The following is a 25,622-nucleotide window of genomic DNA, read 5'->3' as shown; positions in this document are numbered from 1 at the left end:
CGCTTGTATTTGCTCGTGTGTACTGTTGTTGTCATTGCGTCAACCGAGCTGCAAGCTTATTTTCCCCTTTGCGCAGTGGCAATGTCAAAGGAACTTGTTAAACTTTTTGAGGAACTGAAACGAGAACTTAAACAAGAGTTCCGCGAACTACGGGAAAGTCTCGAAAGGGACATAAGAAAGGACATCCGCGAGATAAAGAACAGCCTAGGCTTCATAAACGAGAGTTATGAAAAAATGAAAACGTCCGTGAACCGCGTTGAATTGGAAAATGGAGAGCTAAGAACATCTGTAGTAAAACTAGAAAAGGAACGAGACGCTTTGCATGCTCAAGTTCAAGAGCATGAAGTGAAACTTTTACAAAATGAACAGCACATGCGGTGTCACAACGTTGAAGTGAAAGGTGTTCCGAAGGCGCAAGACGAGAATGTCATGGATATCACAAAAAAGATAGCGAAGGCTATTAAGATGCCCCTTGAAAGTGGAGACATTGAGGTCTGTCATCGCGTTCGAACTACGGGGAATACAGAAGCGCCAAATATAGTGGTGCAGTTTGTTCGCAGATCAGTTCGTGACTGCTTTCTTGAGAAAGCTAGAAAGCTGAGGATAACGTCAGAGGACATTGAACTTGAACCCAAAGCCCCAATCTTCATTAATGAGCACTTGAGCCCTTCTATGAAAAAACTGTTCGGTGCGGCAAATGCAAAGAAAAAGGAGTGCAAATGAAAATATGCATGGACTCGGAATGGTAAAATATTTGTGCGCAGAACGGATACCTCAGCAGTGATGGCAATCACCAAGTTTGATGATTTGCGTCAAATTGTGTAGTTATACCTGCCGACACCTAACATTTGTTTCTCGACATGGGTTATCAGCCATACGAAATTAAGCATATAGTGAAACCAAAAAAATCTGTTTTGTCAGCTTTTCATTTAAACGTCAGATCCTTAACAAACAAAGAAGATGAATTAGCGATACTTTCGGAGTGTCACTAACAGCGATCATGTTAACTGAAACCTGGTACGCACCAGCATCAATTGTTTTTCACCGTCCTGGCTATCAGTGCTTCTATCAAAACCGCGAAGATAAAAGGGGAGGCGGCGTCGCGCTTCTGCTTAGAGAAACATTATCGTGCGAAATAGTCGTAGAATACACGACGACAACTGCTGATTACGAAGTGCTCACTCTACGAAGTTCTAACAAACTTTTCTGTGTTATTTACAGGCCACCATCTGGTGCCATTATTCACTTCTTTGAATTTCTTGAAACGATTTTTAGCTACGCAACTGATCAGTCTATAGATATGGTTCTAGGTGGCGATATTAACATATATATGCTTTCATTGAGTCAATCCCAAAAAGAACTCCAGTATTTAATTGCTGCTAATGGTTTTTTTAGTGTAATAACAAAGCCGACACGAGTGACTTTAGAAAGTGAATCTTTATTATATGTATTCATTACAAATGTTGACAGTAATTTAGTAACTGCAGACGTAGTATATACCGAAATTAGTGATCATCTTGGAATCGTCATGATTGCTGATAAAGCTGTACATGTTAATTACAAAAGGCAAATAATTTATACACAATCTATAGCAAAAAAAAATCTTGAATCCTTTCTTGCTGCGATTAGCCAACAGACCTGGAACCACGTTTTTGAGGAAGATAGTAGTGATACCGCTTACCTTAACTTCATCACTACATTCAAGTCTATATATGATGCACATTTTCCGCTAAGAAAGACAGCCATGTCATCAAAAGCACGGGAACCCTGGATAACGTCCGACTTGCTCCAAATGATCAAGCATAAGAACCGATTGTACGCACAGTTTGTACAATCAAAAGATGAAGAGTTGATCGGCAATTCAAAAATTACAGAAATAATCTAACATTAAAACTAAGAATGGTTCGAGACGCCTATTTCACAAATGTATTTTGGAGCCCTGAAGAACAGCGATCGGATGTAATCTGGTGAAAACTGAATTGCTTATTGCAACAAAATACCCGTGATACTTCCGAAAACTTTCAGCATGAAGGTAAACGAATATATGGGACCTGTTTAGCTGATACTTTCAACAATTTCTTTATCTTACAAGCATCTCAGAGTCAGGTAGAGTGCAGCCAAAATTACATTGAATTCATGAAGGGAAGCAGCTGTCCATCATCCCTTTTCGTTGCGCCCACGAACTACACAGAAGTTTTCTCGTGCATAAGTAATATTAAAAATAGCAAGTCAGTATATGCAACTCGTCTCCAAATAGCGCTCATTAAACATGTTCTTCACCTAATATGCCCCGCTGTGACTCACATTTACAATCTCATATTATCCACCGCTGTATTTCCAAAGGCACTGCAATGGCTCGAGTGATACTGGTTTTTAAAAGCGGCGACAAGAATTTGATTCGTAACTATCGTCCAATTTCTATACTGCCAGTGTTCTCGAAGGGTATAGAAAAATTAATGCATGGTAGGGTACTATCTTTCTTTGAAAAACATAACCTGCTCCTTGACTTTCAGCACGGGTTTCGAAAGAATCGATCCACTGAAATAGCATTACTGACTCAAAAAGAAATCATTATAGATATGTTTCAAAATAAGGAAATAGGTGCAGGCATATATATAGATTTTACTAAGGCTTTTGACTTGATAAACCACAGAATTTTACTACATAAACTGGCAAGCTATGGTGTCCGAGGAAAAGCTCACAATCTTATGAAATCGTATTTGTCGATAACACGTTTTGGCGGGCTAGTTGGTTAAGCATCTTGAACAAACAGCGCGAACAAAGACGAGCACAAAAGACAAGAAAGCGAACGACCAGCGCCGTGTCGTTCGCTTTCTTGTCTTTTGTGCTCGTCTTTGTTCGCGCTGTTTGTTCAAGATGCTTAACCAACTAGCCCGCCAAAACGTGTTAACGCAATTTAAAAATTCGTTGTCCTCAATACAAAATATTTATGCAGGAGTCCCCCAAGGAAGTATACTGGGACCGCTCTTATTTTTAATCTATATAAATGATATTGTGCAATGTGTAACTGATGGAAAGATTGTATCCTACGCTGATGACACTTCGGTGTTCATAACCGGGAGATCAGAAAGTGACATTGAAGAGAAAGCAACCAAAACACTGAGTGCATTAAATACATGGGCAAAATCAAATTGTTTGAAGATTAATTCTAAAAAGACAAAAATAATATTGTACTTTCCAAAAGGAAAGATAATTTCTAGGCCGTTGAACGTGTTCTTAAGCTCTGATATTGTTGAAATTGTAGATTCCGTTAAAATCCTTGGCGTTATATTCTCAAAGCATTTGACTTGGAATGATCATGTTGACTATATCAGATCAAAAGTGTCTTCAGCTGTCGGTGTCATGTTGCGGCTACGCGGTACTCTTCCTGTCAAAGTTAGGCTATTGCTATACAACTCATAATTCTTTCTTTTTTACAATATTGTTGCACCGTTTGGGGCACTACGGGTGTCCCAAATTTATCCAAGCTTCACCTTCTTCAAAAAAGAGCTGTAAGATGCATTGCTGGTGTTCCTTATTGTTCCCCCACACGTGATTTGTTTTTAAAATATGAAATCCTGCCAATCTATAGTTTAAGCAATTATAGACTTTTAATGATATCTAAACGCTCTTCACAAAGTGATGAACATTATATTAGTTATCTGGCAAAATTTGAGAAAAACATGCATATCCTGCAGATTAGACAAAGAAATTTGGTTAGTGCCGACGCCTAGGGCATATTATACCGAGCAGTCTCTTTCTTATACTGTTCCAGTATTATTAAATAAATTGAACAAAGAATTGTTTGACCCCTTTCAGCATTCAAGTGATGTTATTAAGCGATTTTTTCTTAGCAAGATTACATAATATTGCACTCAGTTTAAACCTATACCTGTTATTATTTTTTTCGTTTCCCCGTGACCAGTTATTTGTTTTTCTAATACCTATGTTTGTACTGCAATGCATAGCACTGCTTTTTTGCAAAGTGTTTTGTTATTTTGTTTCAGTGTTTATTTGGAAAATTGAAAATCTCTGCCTGTGTACTGTACTGCCAAGTTGATAAAGGGGGCAGGACCTCTGTCAAGCTTACGAGCTTTTAGTCCTGTCTCCTTCTCTGTCCAAGAGAAAAATAAAGACAATGAAATGAAATGAAATTTCCATTGAAATAATTTGCGCTCAGCCCGGGATCTGAGAAATATTCATCAATCAGAAAAAATCGTTAACCTGGAGTTCGTTGTGACTACGTTTCGTTGTATCATTGAAGCTTTCGGCACGAATTTCAGGAACGGCATTGCCGATATAAGCTATAGTCACAGCAGTCGGCACCAAACAAAACACAATCTTTCTATTGTCATGGCATTGTGGATTTGCATTAAATGTGCAAGTCCGAATTCACGTCTTCAACACGTCTGCTGCTTTGGAGCTGCAAAGAGAAAACAGGTTTTTTGCTCATTCGTATACTGTCATTACGAGAACACATCATGACCGCGAGGGTGCTGCATCTTTGCCGCCGCGACAGCTAACATCACCGCCCGCAGCAGCTCTGGAACGTATTAGACCGCAAGCCTATTTGTGCTGCCTCCTAGCAACGCAAATATTTAATTACATACGACTGCGACTTCAGCCAGTAGACTGAAATTCGTAAAGGTAACAGAATTGTATCGTACAATATAAGGTTAGGTTGTAGTGCCGCCCACAGTCACATGCGATTTCAGTTCAATACTTTGAGATAGATGCGTCGCGCAATGTCATAAAACAATCGAACTTCAGCCGCAACGTGCACCACAAAGAGGCACATTTTCAGTGTGGCCATAACGCGGCGGTTCTCCTTTGGACTGTGTGAATTGCGGTATGCCATACTTTTCTTATTTTCGATGCGCTCCGCGGAGAACGCTGGGTGCAGGCGCTTTCTACCCCGACGCGCGAGCAGCCAGGCGGCTTAAGGAGCGCCGGTGGTACTACTCCTCTCCCGAAAATGGTCACCGACAAAAACCATAACGCTGCCGCGAAACTTCGGCGCCAAAGAGCCAAAGCTAACGAGCGCAAGACGCCGAGAGAGGCTAAAACCGGACGGCGAAGGAGACACCTCACAGCAATGGCAGCGAGAGCAACTTTCTTATCTCCCCCGGTCGACCACACGACCCGAGTCAAATAGCAGCTAAGAACTTGGCCTGACCCGAAGGCGAAGTTCGGTGGTTAAATAAGAGGATCCCTTACACTACACTCTGAAAACGTCGTTTCTAGGAAAATGGTTCAAAAGTATGTATTGAGAAAAGACATTAAAAATAACTTGCTTACCTAGATACTCAAAACGACCGTGAATGGCCGATGAGCGCCCACAGCTCGCAGAGAGCGGCGCCATGTCGCACGTGAACTCTGGGCAATCGTACTCGGTGTTCGTGCACCTACTACGCGGCACACCAAGCAGGTCAACCGATATCAACGTACTCATAACATTTTTGGTTCTCCACAACTCTTCCACTCTTCACCATCAGAAACGAGCACGCCACACAGCCCACGCTTGAAACTCGGGCAGCCACGACGCACAAAAGAGACTGCTATGGCCGGTGGCTCCAACGGATCTGACGGTCGAACCACGTTTTCCCACCAAAATCACTGAAGTGAGTGCCACCTTTCAATGCCTGCTCATGAAAAAGAGTAATTGAAAGGAAGCGACAGCAGCAAATCAGAAGCGAGCAAAGACCGCGTCGCCTGCCTCCGTTGGGGATATGTATCAGGATGAGGATGAGCACGTAGGAGAGTAGTGAATTTGGCGCTTGAGCCTAGCCCTGCCAAACGGGCAGCCGACGTTGGAGTCGGCCACTCCGTATTACGTTGCCGAGTTCGTCTGCCTCGTCTTCAAATAAAATGGGTGACTGCCGTTGCGCCGCGTGGCTGGAGCATAAAGGCATGCGATATTTATCTGTTACGAAACCAGTGCGCCGATGTTGATTTAGGTTGTAACTCAAACGCCACACTCAAACAGCACATTTCGAGGCCGGCTTTCAAGGGGTTTCGGCGCCAGCATGCCCACTGCATTGTCCAGTTGGTCAGCGTCGTCTACTGCAGCGGCATGGTAGCAGACTGTAGTATGCGCTCCTTGCAACAAAAGTCCATTTATTTATTTATTTATTTATTTATTTATTTATTTATTTATTTATTTATTTACATATACTGCAGCCCCGATGGGGCTATTCCAGGAGTGGGAGGAAGAGGAGAAAAAGAAAGGCAGAGAGGGACAACATATTCAGAAGTGAACACCATTAAAATACAGAACAGAAATGCAACAGACTAATCACAGATTTGAAACAACATTGAAAAATAGGTTTGGTTCCAGGGAGCGTATATCACCGGGTAAAGAATTCCATCGTTCGATAACACGAGGAAAAAAACTAAATTTGAGCACATCAGTGCGCGCGTGAATGGGTGTTACATTCAATGGGTGGTAGCTCCTTGCAGATGAACATGCTGAAAAATGCAAATACTCAGACAGTGAAGCAAAGCGGGATGAATTAACAATACAATGAAAATATTTTAAACACTCATTGTCGCGGCGGGTACAAAGGAGGGAAAGGCCTATGGCAGGAAGAGTGGATGAAGGTGAAAAATTTCTGTCATACCGTCGGCAAATAAACCGTACTGCTTTCCTTTGGACGGATTCAAAGCTTACTGATATCGGACTGTTTATGAGGATTCCAGATTATTGACCCATACTCCAAAAGTGGACGAATTAAAGCTTTGTATGTTACCAGTTTAGTTTCTTGGTGGGCAACACTAAGTGTACGTTTTAGATAACCGAGCCTCCGCATTGCATTATTGGATATTTTGTTAATATGCTTTGACCAGGACAAGTTAGAAGAAAAAAGAAGACCTAAATATTTGTACTGGGACACTTGATTCAGAGAGTTATCTTTGAATGAGTAGGTGTAAGAAGATGGTATTGTGCGATCACAGAATGACATGTATACAGATTTACGAAAGTTTATTTGCATTTGCCATGTTTCACACCATGAGCAGAATGACACGAATGACTGATTTAGTTGCGCGTGATCCTCAGGGGTGTTAATTGAACTGTATATCACACAATCGTCTGCATACAACCGAATTTTAGAAATAATATTTTCAGGCAAATATTTAATGTATAGTAAGAGCAACAGTGGTCCGAGCACGGATCCTTGTGGTACACCGGATGATACATTAACAGTTTCAGATGAACAGGAGTTGAAAGAAACATACTGTGTACGATTAGAAAGAAAGCTTGATATCCAGTCTATCAGTAACGGGTTTTTGAGTATTGCATTAAGTTTACAAAGAAGTTTGCTGTGGAGAACGGTGTCGAAAGCTTTAGAAAGGTCGATAAATAAAGCGTCGATTTGTGAGCCCGTGTCGAGGGAACTAGCAATGTCGTGCGTGAATTCTACAAGTTGTGAAATGGTACTGAGCCCGCGCCGAAACCCATGCTGAAATTTGCACAAGATATTGTTAGCTTCAAGAAATCATGTAATGTGCTTATGAATGATATGTTCTAGTAATTTGCATGAGTGTCAAGTTAACGAAATGGGGCGATTGTTGGACAAGATTTGGGTGCTGCCAGCTTTAAACAGGGGAATAACTTTTGCAAGCTCCCAGGCTACGGGGACGGTTGCGGGTGATAGCGATTTCTGGAAGATGGTAGTCAAATAGCGGCTGGTCCAAAGAGAGTAACGATACAAAAATATATTAGGGATATCATCAGGACCACTACTTTTTTCACATTTATGTTCAGAATGAGGTTCAGAACACCTTCGACGCTTATTGAAATATCGACAGAACATTGAGAGTTGCTAGGAAAAGTAATCATTTCAAGGTTATCTGTTGTGAATACCGACTGAAAATATGTGTTGAAACTAGTAGCTATAGCTAATGAGTCACAGACCGGCTTATCATCAATAATGAAGGTATTGGAACTAGTGCTCTGTGGCAATATGGATGACCAAAATTTGCGGGGATTGTGTTTCATTAATTGCGGCAAGGAATTTCTGTAGTAAAAATCTTTTCCCGAGTGAACTTTGGCACGGAGTTCTTCTTTAGCGTCGCTGAACTGTTGCAAAAGTTCAGGGTTACCATTGCGCTTGGAAACGCGTAGTCTGGCAACACGGCAAGAAAGATGCAGTATGTCTGTTGTTATCCAGGGCATACTGTGGTTTTGCTTTTTAGTTTTTAATGGAACAAAACGCTGAATACAGACCTTCACAATGTTCTCGAAGAATGTTACTAAAGAATTCGCGTCACATGATATGCTGAGGTGCTGAAACTGTTCAAATGCGTCACTTAATAAATCCAGGATAGGCACGTCGTCTGCTCTACTGAAATCCGGAAATGTTGAATAAGTTAGGGTTGAGGAAGGAATAGAACATGGGATCGAAACAAGAACAGCGTTATGATCGGATATCCCCTCGACGACTTCGCATGTAAAATTCGTCGCGAAAAGAGAAGAGCTTAAAAACACCAGATCCAGTATTTCCGAAGACCTCGTGGACTTATCAACTATCTGTTTTAATCCAAATGACAAAAAAAAATTGACAAGTTCATTACTGATTGCAATGTCTTGACCAGTAATGAATAATGTATGCCATTGAATTCCGGGAAGATTGAAGTCTCCTAGGATAATTATATTTGGATTGTTGATATGATGAGAATTCAAGAAATTACTTAAAGAATGCACGTGGTCTACGGAAGTGCCTGGTGGTCGATACACCGCACCGATAACAAATGATTTGTTACCTACGTAGAGTTTGCACCAAGTTGACTCTATTTCGACAGGGACCGAAATTTCAACAAATTTCAGACTAGACTTAATGAAGAGAGCGACACCGCCTCCTTTCCCATGCTGCCTGTCCGCCCTAATTACAACGAAACCTGGAGGAGTTATTTCAGAGTCAATTATACCGTCATGTAGCCACGTTTTGGTGACCGCAATGACATCAGGCGAATGAGTTAGGATTAAAGAGATAAAATTTGGAAGCTTGTTTACTAAACTTCTGGCATTGATGTTCAGAACACGAAGGTTGGCGGCGGTGTCCCGTCAGTCAGAATCTGCGGGTGGCTTGGCAGCAGTAGCATTAGCAGCAGCAGCAGTGTCCGGGGGCGTTGATTTCGAATCTTTGACCAAACTTTTCTCAACATCATCCCAGTTGTACAGCACGCTATCAATAAACACGTGGTCATAACGCAAATGAACCTTCGAGCCACTGTCACGATGAGATTGCATTGCATCCCATATTTTTTTCCGGATCAATCGAACGTGAGCAGAGAAATCCTCGGGTAAGCTAATGCCTGAATGTTTGAGCCTATGAGCATTTTTTAACGCTTGAGTTTTTTCCCGAAAGTCAAGTAGCTTAACGATGACAGGTCGAGGGCCCCCTTCCTGCTTTCTACCTAGCCGATGATACCTTTCTATTTTAGGACAATCCAACTGAAGGTTGTCGATGAATACCTTAGTCACCGCAATGAACAGAGCTTTGTTAGTTTCTTCATCTTCTTCATCAAGACCGTGAAATATAAGATTGTTTCTGCGAGAACGGTTTTCCAGCTCATCATTTCTTGAAGCAAGCTTGCTAACAACCTCATACAACGAATTCAACTGGCGTTGCACGGCCCCGTCGCTTGCGTCGCCGTTCGAGGTCGGCGAGCTTGACTCAAGAGCAAAGACTCGTGATTCAAGTGCCTCAAAACGAGAGTTCACTCTCTGCTGGAAACGTTTTATATCTGCAATATCTTCGGCCATTTTTCTCTGGCCCGCAAGCAATTCGGCAAGCATTTCATTAATAGCTGGCTGATCGGAAGTGGAGCAAGCGTCATCAGTGCTTGCTACTTGAACATTAACGGAAGAAGATGTAGAATGTGTGCCTGGATTTGAACCGGGATTGCTGTGAGAGGGTCCAGGATTAGTTTCCACATCTCCGCTTAAGAGAACACTAGCAATGCAGTAAACAAGCTGTGAATACAACGATACAGACACATAACGAAAACCGCGATTGTGTGGGCGAGGAAACAGCATCAAAAATCTGTCATCAGAGCGGACGCAACGTGCGTTTTCAAGAAAACGTACCTGCGTGAAGAATAAGAAGCGGATCAGCATGCTGCCGCTTCCGCTGTCTCCTAGCCCACTGGCAGACCGCTGTGTAGGCATTGCTTTTATACGATCCGTGGGTGACATCACAGAACTTGGCTTTAACATGACCGGTAGATCGAAGATGACATCGTCGAAGGGAGATGCTCGGCCAGGTTGCGCAGTGGAGGGAACACCCGTGCTGTCTTTTACAGGAAAGGTAGGGCAGTCCACGCTCGCACAGAGGTCATCCACGTGTAGGATTGGTGATGGCGATGGAACTGAAGTCCGTAGCGCAAGGAAACAAGGCGCCGCTGTAGTCCTGACGAAGGCACCAGCGAGGCAGGCGCAGAACTGCGTGAAGAACAAGAAGCGGATCAGCATGCTGCCGCTTTCGCTGTCTCCTAGCCCACTCTGCGATGCCACTACACATTGCGCGTATAAAACATTTTACCTTTAAGAAGAACTAGCAATATTTGTGTAATGAAATTTTTAAACATATTCATGCTGGGATAAGGATGACATTACACATGTGGCAGTCTGCAGCAGCCGCCTGCTCCGAATTGCTACTTGTTGCAGATGTGTGCGGTGCACGCCACGCTCCAGTAATCGTCGACGCTTTCCTGCGTCGGTGCCACCGCCATGTCCAGGGTGCCTAGCGACGAACGGGTGCGTATAGTCGAGCTTTGCATGCAGCAGTATTCGCAAAGACAAATTGCGGAACTGGTGGGACGGTCAACGCACACCGTAAACCGAAGTATACAACCATATAAAGAAGATGGACGAATCGCTGATGCTCCTCATGCATGCCCGTCGACCGAGGGTAACCGAAAGCTCCGAAGGCGAGGTGATTCTGCCGCACATGTAATGCCATCCGGAACTGCCACAGAAATTGGTGATATTGCCGGTGTGTCGCCGGCGTATCCGCACTGAAACGGCGGCTTGCGGTAGGTGGTCTCTACAGCCGCATGGCGGCGCAAAAACCCTTCTGTAAACCAGAAACAAAACTGTGCACCTGTTGTTCGCCAGTGAACATGCCCCTTGGGGCGTAGACCAGTGCGAGGAAGGCATGCTCAGTGACGAGTCAACTTTTTCAACTGTTTGAGATGTAAAAAGTCGCGTCTGGCGCTCAGACAACGCAAGGTACGGCCACCACTATGCGCAGGAGATCCCTTTCAGCGGGTGATGCGCCGTCAATGTATGGGGCGCTATTTCCAAAGACGAACATAGCGTGTTGCACAGGACAGACGGCAACCTTACAACAGAGAAGCACTGTGAAATTTTATGCCACGGATGTCATGTACGCACCAAGCCAGCGGGATGAAAGCAATATTAAATAACGTCGGCGACAATACTGATCCCTGGGGCACGCCACCGAGAGGAACAAATGATCCGACCGCTTCGCCGCTGAGGCGTATTGCAAATTTTCTGCCTTCCAAAAATGATTGGACAAAACTACGCACTCTCAGAGGGAGATGAAGCATGTCAATGGAGTTCATGATGAAATGAACGGCTGCGCAAATCAGGACACAGACAAGAAAGAGGCACCACATGCGCACACTACCAACTGTTTATTCTATGGAAAGGTGGAATATATAAACAGTTCCGCTCAAGCATGATACTCATCTCATTATCACTTCGAACCCAGCACGTGGTATGAAAAGCCGCTACATCAGGTTAACAGACTATATACTGCAGATTAGACTGACAGATGTCTCTGATCAAAGGAATTGAAAAACGAAACAAAAGGGCCACCTCTTAGCAAAAGCAGTGGCAAACAATCGTAGCAACAGCAGAGTCATACAGGAGAAGCAAAAGCAGTCAGCAACCAAAAAACAAAATATAAAAGTGAAAAACCAATAACAATCGTAGCAAAAGCAGAGTCAAACATATGAAGCAAAAGCAGACAGAAAAAGAAAGATAAAACCAATAAAACAATTAACAACCCACCTAAACAAACAGCAGACGGCCGCTAGAAATGCTAGGCTGAAAAGCAGCACAGAACATGACGTCACAAAAAACTGTCTAGGAAGGAGACTTCATTTCTACGGAGGAATACCGAGGCGTCGCTGACACATCTGCTTCCTTTCTTTTTTATCATAAAGGCCTCAAGTATTTCGCGCGCCACCTGATCGCGACTCGTGCCCAGAATCCTAATTTCGTTAAGCACCGGCTCACACTTGCAGTCTCTACAATGGGGAGGAAAATTTGACCCGCCTCCGCTTTCTAACGTTTTCTCATGGTCCCGTGCCTTGTCATTAATGCAGCGACCCGTCTGGCCTATATAGACCCTTCCACACGTCAGTGGGATTTCATAAACCACTCCGACAGCACAGGAAACGAATTGCTTGCCGTGCCTCTTTTCACACGGGGCTTTCTTCTTCTGGCCGATCCGCGAGCATAACCCGCCCAGCTTTTTGGGGGCGGAGAAAACGACAGGAACGTCGAACCGGCCAGCAACCTTCTTCAAACTGTGCGCCATTCGGTGTATATAGGGGACCACTTGTGGTCTTCTTGATCCCGGCTTAGCAAGGTATTTTTTCTTCTTGCCTTTCATTTTTTGAAGGAGGGTCTCTGCTACGCTGCAAACGACAGACCACGGGAAGCGAGCCATTTGAAGCCTTTCGATCTGATGGTGAAGCTAGCTTCAGCCATGTGAGCACAGGACTTGAGCAATGCAGACTCGAGGCAAAGAGAAGCGATAGCCCTTTTTACTGTCTTTGAGTGCGCTGATGCGTACGGAAGCAGTTCCTTTTTTGCTCGGGGGGAATACATCCAGCGCACTCGCCCATCTGAAAACTTGATATTAATATCTAAAAACTTCAAGCTGTTGTTGTCTGGAAGTTCGTGAGTAAAAAGCAAGTCCTTTCCCTTGTTGTCTAAACGCGGATAAGATTCTTTCCACTGTGCTGGGGAGCGTCAATGCAGAGTTAGTAGTTTTTAGTATCACCAAGAAGTCATCCACGTATCTAAAAATTCGCAGGACTGGGCCACTGTCAAGGGAAGAAGCTAAAGCACGGTCAATAGTTGATAAAAATATATTACACAACGCCGGGGCAACACAGGAGCCGATGCAAATGCCTCTTCTCTGCAAGTACATTTCTGTTTCAAAGGAAACAAACGTAGAGTCTAAGGTAAAATTCTAGTAGTGATAAAAAGTTGTCGACACTAAGTCCAGCTGTGTTCTGAAATGCAATGGCCCCATTATACTCAATACACCCCCGTACGGATTTGAAAAGGTCGCTATGCGGAACTGAATAGAATAAACCTTCAACGTGCACAGAAAACATGTATCCGATAGAGGACTGGTCTTTTAAAAAAGCTGTCACATCTGTAGAATTCTTGGTGGTGAAGGGATCGTCCACTTCCAGTCCTTTCAAATGCTTCAGAAGAAACTGGCTCACCTTTTGCTGCCAAGAGTCCCTCTCACTAACAATGGATCTGAATGGCATGTCTGGCTTATGGGTTTTCACCGTAAAAAACACATCAAGAGACCCTTTCTTGCAATCGCTGATTCCCTTGGCCAGCCTGCAAAGCTGCAGCTCATTGCACAACGAGATGGCTTTCGTTTTCACTCTACAGGCACTCTTCTTCACCTGAACAAAGTTAGTCAATATGGCCTGCGTTGCCTTTTCTTTGAAAAGGCTAGCTGGAACCACCGCAAAACCGCCTTCTTTGTCCGCTTGAAGAAGTCTTAGGTCATTATCCTTGAAGAACGACACGACGTGTTGCGTGCTCTCCTTCGGGGCAAGGTCCTTTTTCCGGGATATCCTCAATATCCCGTCAACACCATCCAAAATGCATCTTTCCCGGTCCTCACCAGCTTTATCTGCCAACTTCCTGTTCAGGGAGAGGAGCTCGAAGGCAGGGGTTCTGGGCGGAACACTCTACTTCGGCCCTTTCGCTAGAGTAGCGGCAAGTTCTGGAACGGAGGCATTCCCAAGGACGACCAGGTTCCTAGGCTTCACCTTCTTCTTTTCAGGCTTCCGCGGGAGAACAGTGAGGTAGCGTTTCCACAAAAATTCTGTGGTTTGCGAAGAAAGCAGTCTTAGAGCACCCGGTTCCTTTTTGGCGAGCCGGTCTGGGTTAAGGGTGAAACACAACACGCGCAACCAATCATGAAACAAACGTACTTGTCTCCCCAGTTCAGATTTCAGAATGCGGCAGAGCCGCTTGAGGTCTCCAATGGACGGCTTAATCACACCAAAATGGCATTCACTTCGGAGGGGACAAGTCCTTTGCGGATACAAAATGAGATGAATCTTGCACGGCAGGTCGAAGCACCGATGTGAGCGATGAGCACATGTACTAGAGCAAAGGAAGGACTTGAACACATAACAGGGCCCACTGTACAAGAAAGGTACTTCATAATAACGGCCTGAGGGGCGAGTTGGTGCATGATGAAATGAACGGCTGCGCAAATCGGGACACAGACAAGAAATAGAAACCACACGCGCACACTACCAACTGCTTATTCTATGGAAAGGTGGCATATTTAAACAGTTCCGCTCAAGCATGATACTCATCCCATTATCACTTCGAACCCAGCACGTGGTATGAAAAGCCGCTACATAAGGCACCTTCAAACAAATGAACTCAGTTGATAGTTTGCGCACTTTCCGTCTTCTTGGCCTTTTCCTGTGTTTGTCTCTTCTGAATGTGCAACGTGGTTCTTCAAAGCAATGCACCAACTAGCCCAACAAGAAGTTCTTCTAAACTACCTGATGTGCACCGAGGGCCCTTTTATGAATGTTCCTCCTTCACCTTTACAGGTCAACGCCCATGTCAACTTCATCGTGAGTGCTACATGTCAAGCCAGGTACATCGCCTTCTGCCTCCGGAAGAGAATCATTCCCCATAAAGTAAGTTCACTGTTCGGTTTCATCAAGCAGCGAACGACCATTCTAAAACGCATTTGCAGATACTTAAGATCGGAAATTTGGAGCCAAGTACGCAGGTTCCAAGACCTTTTGCGCTCGCTTTGCTATGCGATTGACCCGACCTGGCTAGCAGAAATTAAGCTGCGTTCCGCCAGAAAAGTTGCCGCCCAGATGACTGAGTTTTGGTGGGCCTGGTGTCTTCAGCAGATTCTGGCCCGCAGCAGAACAACGAGCAAGACTCTTGGCGCCAGCAGCCTTGTAGTACCGAATGACGTGGTATTGCCTGATGATGTTGTAAGCGTACTTAGCAAAGGTCCTAAGTACAGTCTTGAGCCTGTAGGTACAGCCCACGACCTGCTAGCAATCAACCGGCTGATCTCAAGCCAGGCTGACCAAGAAGACCAAGAAAGATGGCTACTAGAAGGTGTAGAAGCATTGACCTAGACGGTCAACACGGCGTCTACCAAGCATGACGAAGACCCAATCAAAAGGGTGGTCTCGTTCTTCAAGCAAAACGAGTTGCGCTTGCTTCAGGCAGACAAGAACGGAGGATTTGTCGTACTACATCATGAAGTTCTCAACGAGAAGGCGGGCCGAGCCATCGCGAAGAACTTCGTCTGTGTTAAACCTAGCGCTACAATGATCAAGAGCAGAGTCGCTGCTTTGTGCAGTGTTGCGACGCATGCCTATCGAAGCTCGACCGACGTTACTATTGGGTAGCGCGGCGTCGTCGGCGGGCTGCAGGCATCCGGTAGACCATGGCGACCGACCAAGGACGAGACGATTTCTAGTGCGAAACTTGCACTGTTTATTCCAAGCTTGGTGAAAGATGATAAGAAGAGAATTAATTCTCTAAATGTACATTTAGGAGCCCCTTAAATAGGCTCTCTACAATCGTCGCAGGGATCTTGCTTTCGTCGACGTCACGTGACCGGCACAAAGTCTGATTGGCGGAAAGAAGTCACGCCTCATTCTTCTACGTCTCGAAAGCAGCCGGGCCAGTAAAATTCCTGCAATAAGCGGTCCTTTGTTTTACGAATGCCCAGATTCCTTGCCCAAAAGCCCCCGTGAAACGGGTACAGGAGCTGCTCGCGATAGAGATGCGGCACCACAAGTTGGTCGAATTGCACTCCCTTTCGACTGGTGTACTTTCTATAGAGGACGCCTGCCCTCTTGAGGAACCTTACTTTCCGTTTGGCCACACCTTCTTTAGCGTCCGGCCTTAGGTTACGCAGGGTGGAATCTTTTTCCTGTTCAGCAATTAATGTGGCATGACTTACATTCAATACCTTTTGTCTGCATTCTGCCTCGCCAGACATTTTAGGCTCCACTGCTTTCCTGACCCCTTAATTAGCTGGTGTATTTTCTGCATTATCCCCTATAGGGCTGTCCTGTTTGGTGCTGGGTGACGCATCCTCCGTCAAACTTGTTTCCTCCACCACTGGACACTCATACACTGCCTTGGCCGCTAGCTCTCTTGCCTTAGAACGAGTTAAGACTTGCACTATCCCTTCGCTGAACCCGATTCCCCTGCGTCGCAGCAAATCCACAGATTTGTTAGAAAACAAATATGAATATTGAGGCGGGAGATGCGCCGAGACGGCAGCTTCAGTGTCCAGTACTCCAAAAGGGCCTTCAATACGAAATCTTGGCCACAGGGAGACAAGCAGTGGAGGTCTCCACGGCTTGCCTTATCCAAGCACATTCTCCCGTGAACTGGCCTTCCTCTACGTACGACTGATGCACCACGTCCATTGTGGCTGCCGAGTCGCGAAGCACTCTACACGGTTTGCCATTTACCACGAGGTCTCGAATGTACGGTTCTAGCAATTTGATTTTCCTCGTTACTAGTTAGTGACATCAACACAAGTTTGGTACTTTTGCGTTCCACGGAGATATGCCCTGTTTGCTGGCAGTTGTAGCAAACTATTGCTTTCTTGGCCTGGAATGTTTTTTTTTTCTTTTGCCTTTCTGCCCTCTGTTCGGGTGACTCCTCCCTTCCCTTGCTGTTCTCGTCACTACTTTTCACCGAATCTGATCTTTCCTTTGATTTATACTGATTCGACTTAGACCATCGCTCTGGCTTGTCGGGTCTGTATTTAGTCACCTCCTTCTTAGGAGCTTCGTTGCCTTCGAACGCACGGCGGGTTACGTACTCCTCAGCGAGATTGGCCGCTTTCGTGATAGTGTCTACGCCTGGCCTATCCTGAACCCAATGCTTGATGTTTACTTTCAGCCGGCGGTAGAACTGTTCTAAGGTAACGCACTGCATTGTCTTTTCGGTGTCGCCGAGTGCACCCTCTTCTCTGAGCCATTCCTTCAGGTTTACCTCCAAGGTGTATGCAAAATCGGAGTATGACTCGCTTTTGGTCTTGTCGACTTCCCTGAATTTTCACCTAAATGCTTCTGCTGATAATCTATACTTTTTTCAGAAGATTTAGTTGCTTTGACTTTATTGAAATCCTCTGCTTCTTCTTTCCCCATGCGGGTGATGATATCAGCTTCCTCACGTGGCAGTAACGTAAGTAAGCGTTGCGGCCACGTGTTTCTCGCGAATCGTGCCTTCTCACACGTGCGTTCAAACTCTACCAGAAAAAGACCTATGTCCCCTCCTACTGCGTAAGGTGCCATCAAGTCTGTCATTCTTCGCTCGCTTTCACGTGCCTCTGTGATAGGTCTTTCAGTATTTTGAGCTTTCAGAAGCTCAATCTCTAAGCGCTTCATTTCAAGGTCGCGCTATTGTTGTTGTTGTTAGCCTATCAAAAGATGGCATATACCCACACTGGGGGATCGGCCAAGAATCGTGTGGCTGTTCACCTGAACGCAGGTAATAAAAAGGAAAAGCACGTGGGAGCGCAACACCGGTGAATTGTTCCTCATGAACAGAAAAGGGATGAGAGTTTTGATTTCAAAATTATAAGAATAAGAATAAAGAGAGGGATTAAATAATAATGGTTAAGTCAAAATGTAATATTTGATAGAAAAGAAAAGTTTGGAACACTTAGCAAGGCATTCGGTGAGATGCTATCAGGAAATTTAGAACAGCGGTACAAACAGATCTGTGGCTGAACCCAAATGTGGTGGCGCCAAATGATAGCAAGAGCAGGCTGCTCAAACTAAGGCCAAGATGCTGCAAGGGCTCCTCCAGCAACCTTTTTCTCAGAGAGTTGAATCGGCGACAATACAGCAAAAAATGTTCTATAGATTCAGGCTCACGGCAAAATGCACAAAGGGGAGAGAACGCCAAACCCGACTTGTGTAAATAGAAATTTAGAGGGGGGATGCGGCAGCGCAGCCTCGTCAGTGATACTTCAAGCTGCCGAGAGCAACAAATTTTCCTGTTCTTTGGCCTCTAGGCGCTTACGCTCTTCTTTTTCCTCTTCCTCTAGGCGCTTACGCTCCTCCTCTTTCTCTGCGATGCTCTCTCGCCATTCCTCCAGTTCAACGTTGTCTGCCCCGATCGCTTCGATCGCCTCTAAGATCTCCGGCTTTCTCTTTGATTCGGCAATTTGGCGGCCCAACTCTTTGGCCAAGCTCAACGATTCCGGCTTCTTTAGTGCCTTCAAGTCCATGGCTGCCCTTAGTGCTGCTAAATCCTCACTCTATAACAACCTTGACGTACTCAAAACTTCCGTCAACGGTTAAATAAAAACCGCTGCACTGTACTTTCCACAAAATACGTAAAGCCAAGTGATATCTTAGTGAAGAAAAGCCGTGCACTCACCATATGCAGTCATGAATCCAGACCCCTTCCTTCCGAACGTTGTCACCAGGACGAAGAGGCTACCGTCTCGTAGTTGTCCTAGTTGGGGTCTCCAGGGTTGCGTATCCCAATCGCTGCCAGACAGTTGTTGCGACGCATGCCTATCGAAGCTCGACCGACGTTACTATTGGGTAGCGTGGCGTCGTCGGCGGGCTGCAGGCATCTGGTAGGCCATGGCGACCGAGCAAGGACGAGACGATTTCCAGTGCGAAACTTGCACTGTTTATTCCAAGGTTGGTGAAAGGTGATGAGAAGAGAATTAATTCTCTAAAATTACATTTAGGAGCCCCTTAAATAGGCTCTCTACAATCGTCGCAGGGATCTTGCTTTCGTCGACGTCACGTGACCGGCACAAAGTCTGATTGGCGGAAAGAAGTCACGCCTCATTGCGACGAAGCATGGTGAGAGAAGGTCGGGTGAAATTCCTTCCTGCATGTGGTGTCAGACGCCAACTCTAGCCGGATAAGTCACGCCTCATTGCGACGTAGCATGGTGAGAGACGGTCGGGTGAAATTCCTTCCTGCACATGGTGTCAGACGCCAACTCTAGCCGGAGAAGTCCCGCCTCATTGCGACGAAGCATGGTGAGAGAAGGTCGGGTGAAATTCCTTTCTGCATGTGGTGTCAGACGCCAACTCTAGCCGGAGAAGTCGCGCCTCATTGCGATGTAGCATGGTGAGAGAAGGTCGGGTGAAATTCCTTCCTGCACGTGGTGTCAGGCGCCAACTCTAGCCGGAGAAGTCACGCCTCATTGCGACGTAGCATGGTGAGAGAAGGTCGGGTGAAATTCCTTCCTGCACGTGGTGTCAGACGCCAACTCTAGGCGGAGAAGTCACGCCTCATTGCGACGTAGCATGGTGAGAGAAGGTCGGGTGAAATTCCTTTCTGCATGTGGTGTCAGACGCCAACTCTAGCCGGAGAAGTCACGCCTCATTGCGACGTAGCATGGTGAGAGAAGGTCGGGTGAAATTCCTTCCTGCACGTGGTGTCAGACGCCAACACTAGCAGGAGAAGTCACGCCTCATTTCGACGAAGCATGGTTAGAGAAGGTCGGGTGAAATTCCTTCCTGCACGTGGTGTCAGACGCCAACTCCAGCCGGAGAAGTCACGCCTCATTGCGACGTAGCATGGTGAGAGAAGGTCGGGTGAAATTCCTTCCTGCACGTGGTGTCAGACACCAACTCTAGCCGGAGAAGTCACGCCTCATTGCGATGAAGCATGGTGAGAGAAGGTCGGGTGAAATTCCTTTCTGCATGTGGTGTCAGACGCCAACTCTAGCCGGAGAAGTCACGCCTCATTTCGACGAAGCATGGTGAGAGACGCTCGGGTGAAATTAATTTCTGCACCTGGGGTCAGATATGTCAACCGTAACAGCAGTTACCTTGGACTGTCCAGGCTTGCTAGGTCAATATGTGCATGTAAAACGAAAGCACTGTCTGTATTCTTCGCTGCAAAAACGCAGAAGGACTCAATGCCGTTTAGAACAATCTTTTGTGAGAAGGGTTCATGGCAATTTCTGATAAGCCAGTATTTACTTTCGCACCTCAATTCTTTACAAGTTGAAGACCCTTTTTATACTAAGAATTCGACTTATGTAGTAGCCTTCTTCAGTTCCAATGACCATATCAGCTACGCCTTTTCTGTAGATGCTGAGGATTTGTTTTATTCATTGCCGCATCAAGGGTTGTTTTTAGCTGTCCGAGATTGCATTGAAAGAAGTGGGATAATAGGCTTTCAAAACTCAGCTGGGGTATCAGCAGATGTCTTCATTTCTTTTCTCGAATTTTATTTGAAAGCCACCTTCATATGTTTTAAAGACAACTTTTAGCTTCAACGACAAGGAATTTGTATTGCTTCTTGCGTCGCCCCTGTTCTTAGTAACATATCTTTAGCCGCTATTGACCGCCCCCTAAAGGACGAGTTTGCTAATCTGGGGGTACTGAAGTGTTTTAGATATGTTGACGATTTTTTGATTGTTTGATCCAAACAAAAAACATTGAACCACACTGATTGAGTGAGTAGAATTTTAGCTTTCTTTAGACAGAATGGGCGAGGCTTGACCTTTTACGCATGAACTTCCTTCTAATGGGTCGTTGCAGTTTTTAGATATTAACCTTAACGTCGGCTTACAACATGCCTGCTGGCACTACGCGCCACGAGCTCGGTTGGATACGTCAAAGTAGGTGACTGCAGCGGACGTCAGTAGCAGTCCCAAAAGCGGAGCATTCGCAGCCAGACACTTCGGCTTCTTTTTCTAAGGCCAGCTCGCGCGCGCATTCCGCGCTCTCGTGGTTCTTGTAGAACGACGACGATGAATGGGCGGTGTCATTACTCCCCGGCAAAAAGAAGCATCGTCCCGATGCTGGGAGTGAGTGGAGAGGTCGGAAGGACTGAACGGGGTTAGTGGGCGAGGCTACCGATCGTGATAAGGCTTCAGGCGGACCACGTGAACCACTTCAGGGCACGGGGAGCGTCGGGACTTCTGAAATCCATCGGGAATGACCTCGTAGTTGAGGTCGCCCAATGACCTGACCACGCGGTATGGTCCGAAGTAGCGATCGAGGAGTTTTTCGCTCAGTCCTCGTCGCCGAATGGGGAACCACACCCACACACGGTCGCCAGGCGCATAATGGACGTCGTGACGGCGCCGATTGTAGCGATCTGCATCTCGAAGTTGTTGGTCCTGAATTCGAACTTTGGCCAGTTGGCGAGCAGCTTCGGCGCGTTCCAGGAACGTGTAGGTATCAGTGTGAAGGCTAGAGTCGTCCAGATGTGGTAACATTGCGTCGAGCATCGTCGTCACTGCACGGCCGTAGACGAGTTAGAATGGGGACATCTGCGTTGTTTCTTGCATGGCCGTATTGTAGGCGAAGGTGACATAAGGAAGCACTTCGTCCCACTTTTTGTGTTCAATATCGACGTACATGGAAATCATGTCAGAAAGGGTTCGGTTCAGTCTTTCAGTCAACCCGTTCGTTTGAGGGTGGTACGACGTTGTTCGGCGGTGGTCGGTATGACTGTAAACCAAGATCTCCTGCAGCAGCTCAGCCATGAACGCAGGGCCTCTGTCAGTGATCAGCACTTCAGGTGCCCCATGGCGGAGTACGATCTGATGCACGAAGAACTTAGCGACTTCTAAAGCGGTGCCGCTGGGTAGAGCTGACGTTTCTGCATAGCGGGTAAGGTAGTCCGTCGCGACAATTATCCATTTGTTGCCAGAGTTCGAACGTGGGAACGGACCCAGCATGTCCATTCCTATTCGTTGGAAGGGGCTTGTGGGTGGTCTAATGGGCATCAAGAACCCAGCTTGTTTGGTTGACGGTACCTTGCGACGCTGACAGGCTCGGCACGTTCTGACGTAGTGAGTGACATCAGCACGGAGACGAGGCCAGTAGTAATTCTCTTGGATTCGGGCTAGCGTACGGGCTATGCCCAAATGTCCAGAAGTGGGTTCGTCATGGGAGGCTTGGAGGATTTCATTGCGCAGGCTAGGCGGTACGACGATTAGGTATTGCGTATTGTTTGGAGCGAAATTTTCTTGACCAGAAGACCATTGCGGATGCATAAGGATGGCAACACGCGCCTGAAAGCGCGTGGGGCGGTCGTGTTGCTGCCGTTGAGAAAATCCATTACGTCTCGAAGTTCGAGGTCGGCGCATTGTTGGTCAGCGAGGCAGGAGGCGCTGAGAGCAGTCAGTAAGATGATGTCATCATTATAGGCGTCGGTAGAAGGATCTACTGGGGCGCGGGACAGACAATCGGCGTCAGAGTGCTTGCGCCCGGATTTGTACACGACAGTCATGTCGTATTCCTGGAGCCGCAGACTCCATCGGACGAGGCGAGCGGGCGGGTCTTTAAGGCTTGCGAGCCAGCATAAGGTATGATGATCGGTCACCACCTTAAAATTTTTGCCGTAAAGGTACGGTCGGAATTTCGAAGTGGCCCATACAATGGCAAGGCATTCTTTCTCGGTAGCGGAATAGTTTGATTCGGCTGGTGACAAACATCGACTTGCGTAAGCGATGAGCCGTTCTTGACCTGCTTGGATCTGGACCAGGACAGCACCTAAGCCGATGTTGCTGGCATCAGTATGGAGCTCCGTGTCGGCGTTTACGTCGAAGTGAGCCAGAACGGGAGGCGCCTGCAGGAGGCTTTGAAGGCTGCGGAATGCATTTTCTTGCGCTGCTTCCCATGTGAAAGGTGTGTCCGACCTTGTGAGGCGCGTCAGCGGCTCGGCAATGCGAGCAAAATCTTTCACGAAGCGACGGAAATACGCGCACAATCCAAGAAAACGGCGGACAGCTTTCAGGTCTTGCGGCGGCGGAAAATGGCCAATAGCTGTTGTTTTTTCAGGATCAGGCTGAACACCGGCTTGATTCACAACGTGCCCTAAGAACTTCAGCTCTGTATACGCAAAGTGGCATTTCTCATTTTTGAGCGTGAGTCCAGAAGACCTTATTGCTTGTAGGACCAATTCGAGGCGGTGAAGATGCTCCTGGAAAGTCGGGGCGAAGACGACAACATCGTCAAAATAGACGAGACACGTCTGCCATTTTAAATCGGCAAGGACGGTATCCATGAGGCGTTGGAAAGTTGCCGGTGCAGAGCACAGTCCAAAGGGCATGGCCGTAAATTCATACAGGCCATCTGGAGTAATAAAAGCTGTTTTTTCACGGTCCCGCTCATCGACCTCAATTTGCCAGTAACCTGACTTGAGGTCCATCGAAGAAAAGTATTTAGCGCTACAAAGGCGATCCAGAGCGTCGTCGATCCGGGGGAGAGGATAGACATCCTTTTTGGTGATTTTGTTTAAGCGACGGTAGTCTACACAGAGCCGCAATGTTCCGTCTTTCTTCTACACAAGGACGACTGGCGCTGCCCAGGGACTCCGGGAAGGACGAATTACGTCGTCGCGGAGCATTTCCTTGACTTGGCGGCCAATAGCGTCGCGTTCAGCGGGAGACACTCGGTAGGGGGACTGTCGGAGAGGGTGCACGTTATCGTCCGTAATAATGCGATGCTTCGCTAGGTGAGTTCGTCCAACACACGATGATACCGAGAAGATGTCGCCGTAGCGCAGAAGAAGATCTTTAACTTGTTGTTGCTGCGTCGGGGAGAGTGCTGGATTGACGTCGAACGTGAAACCAGTGACTGGGCTCTGCTCTTGCGACGACATTGTGGAAATACTGGGTGTGCTGCTGACATGGGCGATGGCATCAACGTGAGCCACAACGGTTCCCACGTTCAGATGTTGGTGTGCACCACCGAAATTGGTTATCAGCCCTTCTGTTTCTCCGTCGACGAGATTAACGACTCCTCTGGCGACAGCAAGGCTCCTGGCAAAAAGCAAGATCTGGTTGCCTTCCGCGACGCCTTCGAAATTCCGCACAGTCTTGGCGCCGACAGAAACCATAATACTCGAACGAGGTGGGATGGTGACGTGGTCATCAAGGATGCAAAGTGCGGTCGGATGGTCTGGATCTCTGTGTATTGCGTTCTCTGTGGAGAAACACACGGCCTTTGACTGGAGGTCGATGACCGCTCCATTCTCGGTCAAGAAATCCATCCCGAGAATGACGTCACGTGAACAATGTTCGAGTATAACGAACGTTGCCAGGTAGGTTGCGCCTTGAACTGCTACTCTTGATGTGCAAGTCCCGGTCGGTGTAACTAAGTGACCCCCGGCTGTACGAATCTGTGGGCCCATCCACGGAGTGGTGACCTTTTTCAGAGTGGCGGCGAAATTTCCACTGAGGATAGAGTAATCCGCCCCTGTGTCGACGAGTGCAGTGACGTCTGTTCTGTCGAGGGAAATGCTCAGGTTTGCTGTCGTAAACGGCGTGTGAGCGGTACGACGCGGTGTTCGGTCACGGCTGCGGTGCGGCGCGGGTTCATTTCGATACGTCAGGTGGCATTCCCGTCGAGTCGGCGTTTCACGGTGTTGGACGGCATTCGGTCGTGGCATCGGGTGGCCACCTAGTTGCGGCGTAGGAGGGTCTGTTACATTTCGTCGGTGAGCAACCTCCCCCTCAAAGGTTGCTGCTTTTAGTTTTCCTGGCGGGGGCTTGGCGACCTTCCCCGAGGAAAGTCACCTTAAGACCGACGACGTGGGGATGGCGACCTGCGGGTCCCACCGGCAGATTCGGCCAGATAATCGTTGATTTCTCTGGGTCGCTGCCCAGGCTGCGGACGTGGTGCATCTGCAGGGAACCCCGGCAGGCCCATCTGACGATACCTGCAGTTGCGGTACAGGTGGCCCGGCTCACCGCAGTGATAGCAGAGAGGACGGTAGTTGGGAGTGCGCCAGATGTAACTTTTACGGGGATACGATGGAGCAGGACGAGCAGGTGGTGGCGGCCGAAAAGAGGCCGGGGTCTCCTGAAGACGAGTCGGCGGCGGTTGTGCGCGACGAGCAACAGCGGCGTATGTCATTTGCGGTGGGGCTGTGGACGGCTGAAAGGGAGCTGGTGTTGTAAGCGCCTGTTGCACCTCTTCCCGAATAACCTGGTATAGAGCAGTAACCGTTGGCGAGGGCGGCGTAGCCGGGAACAGCTTCTGGAGCTCCTCGCGAACGATAGCTCGTACGGTTTCGCGAAGCATGTGGGTGTTACTGATGTCCGTGGTTGCCGCAGTCATGGCCAAAGGTTGACGCTCGTATTGCCGCAACCGCATATCGAGTGTCTTTTCCATGGTGGTTGCCTCCGACAGAAACTCTGCGACCGTGCTCGGTGGATCGCGAACCAGTCCGGCAAAGATTTGCTCCTTGACACCTCGCATAAGGTACCGGAGTTTCTTCTGCTCTGTCATGTCCGGGTCAGCTCGACGAAATAACTTTGCCATCTCTTCGAAGGATACCAGTATGCTTTCATTTGGTAGCTGGGTTCGGGACTG

At 47.0% G+C, this 25,622-nt stretch overlaps 1 protein-coding gene across 1 annotated transcript; it reads right to left on the bottom strand.

The window, feature by feature from the left end:
- Positions 1-9,064: 9,064 nt before the first annotated feature.
- On the bottom strand, positions 9,065-18,542 carry LOC144115170 (uncharacterized). The gene is made up of 2 exons (XM_077649421.1): positions 18,335-18,542; positions 9,065-9,852 (listed from the first exon to the last, which is right to left on the bottom strand). Exons 1-2 carry the CDS (start codon positions 18,540-18,542, stop codon positions 9,065-9,067), a joined length of 996 nt encoding a protein of 331 aa, XP_077505547.1.
- Between the last annotated feature and the right edge of the window lie 7,080 nt (positions 18,543-25,622).

The sequence above is a fragment of the Amblyomma americanum genome, chromosome 1 (assembly GCF_052857255.1).
Source record: "Amblyomma americanum isolate KBUSLIRL-KWMA chromosome 1, ASM5285725v1, whole genome shotgun sequence".
In the NCBI taxonomy this organism is placed as follows: Eukaryota; Metazoa; Arthropoda; class Arachnida; order Ixodida; family Ixodidae; genus Amblyomma; species Amblyomma americanum.
This window is presented reverse-complemented; position numbering and strand designations above follow the sequence as displayed.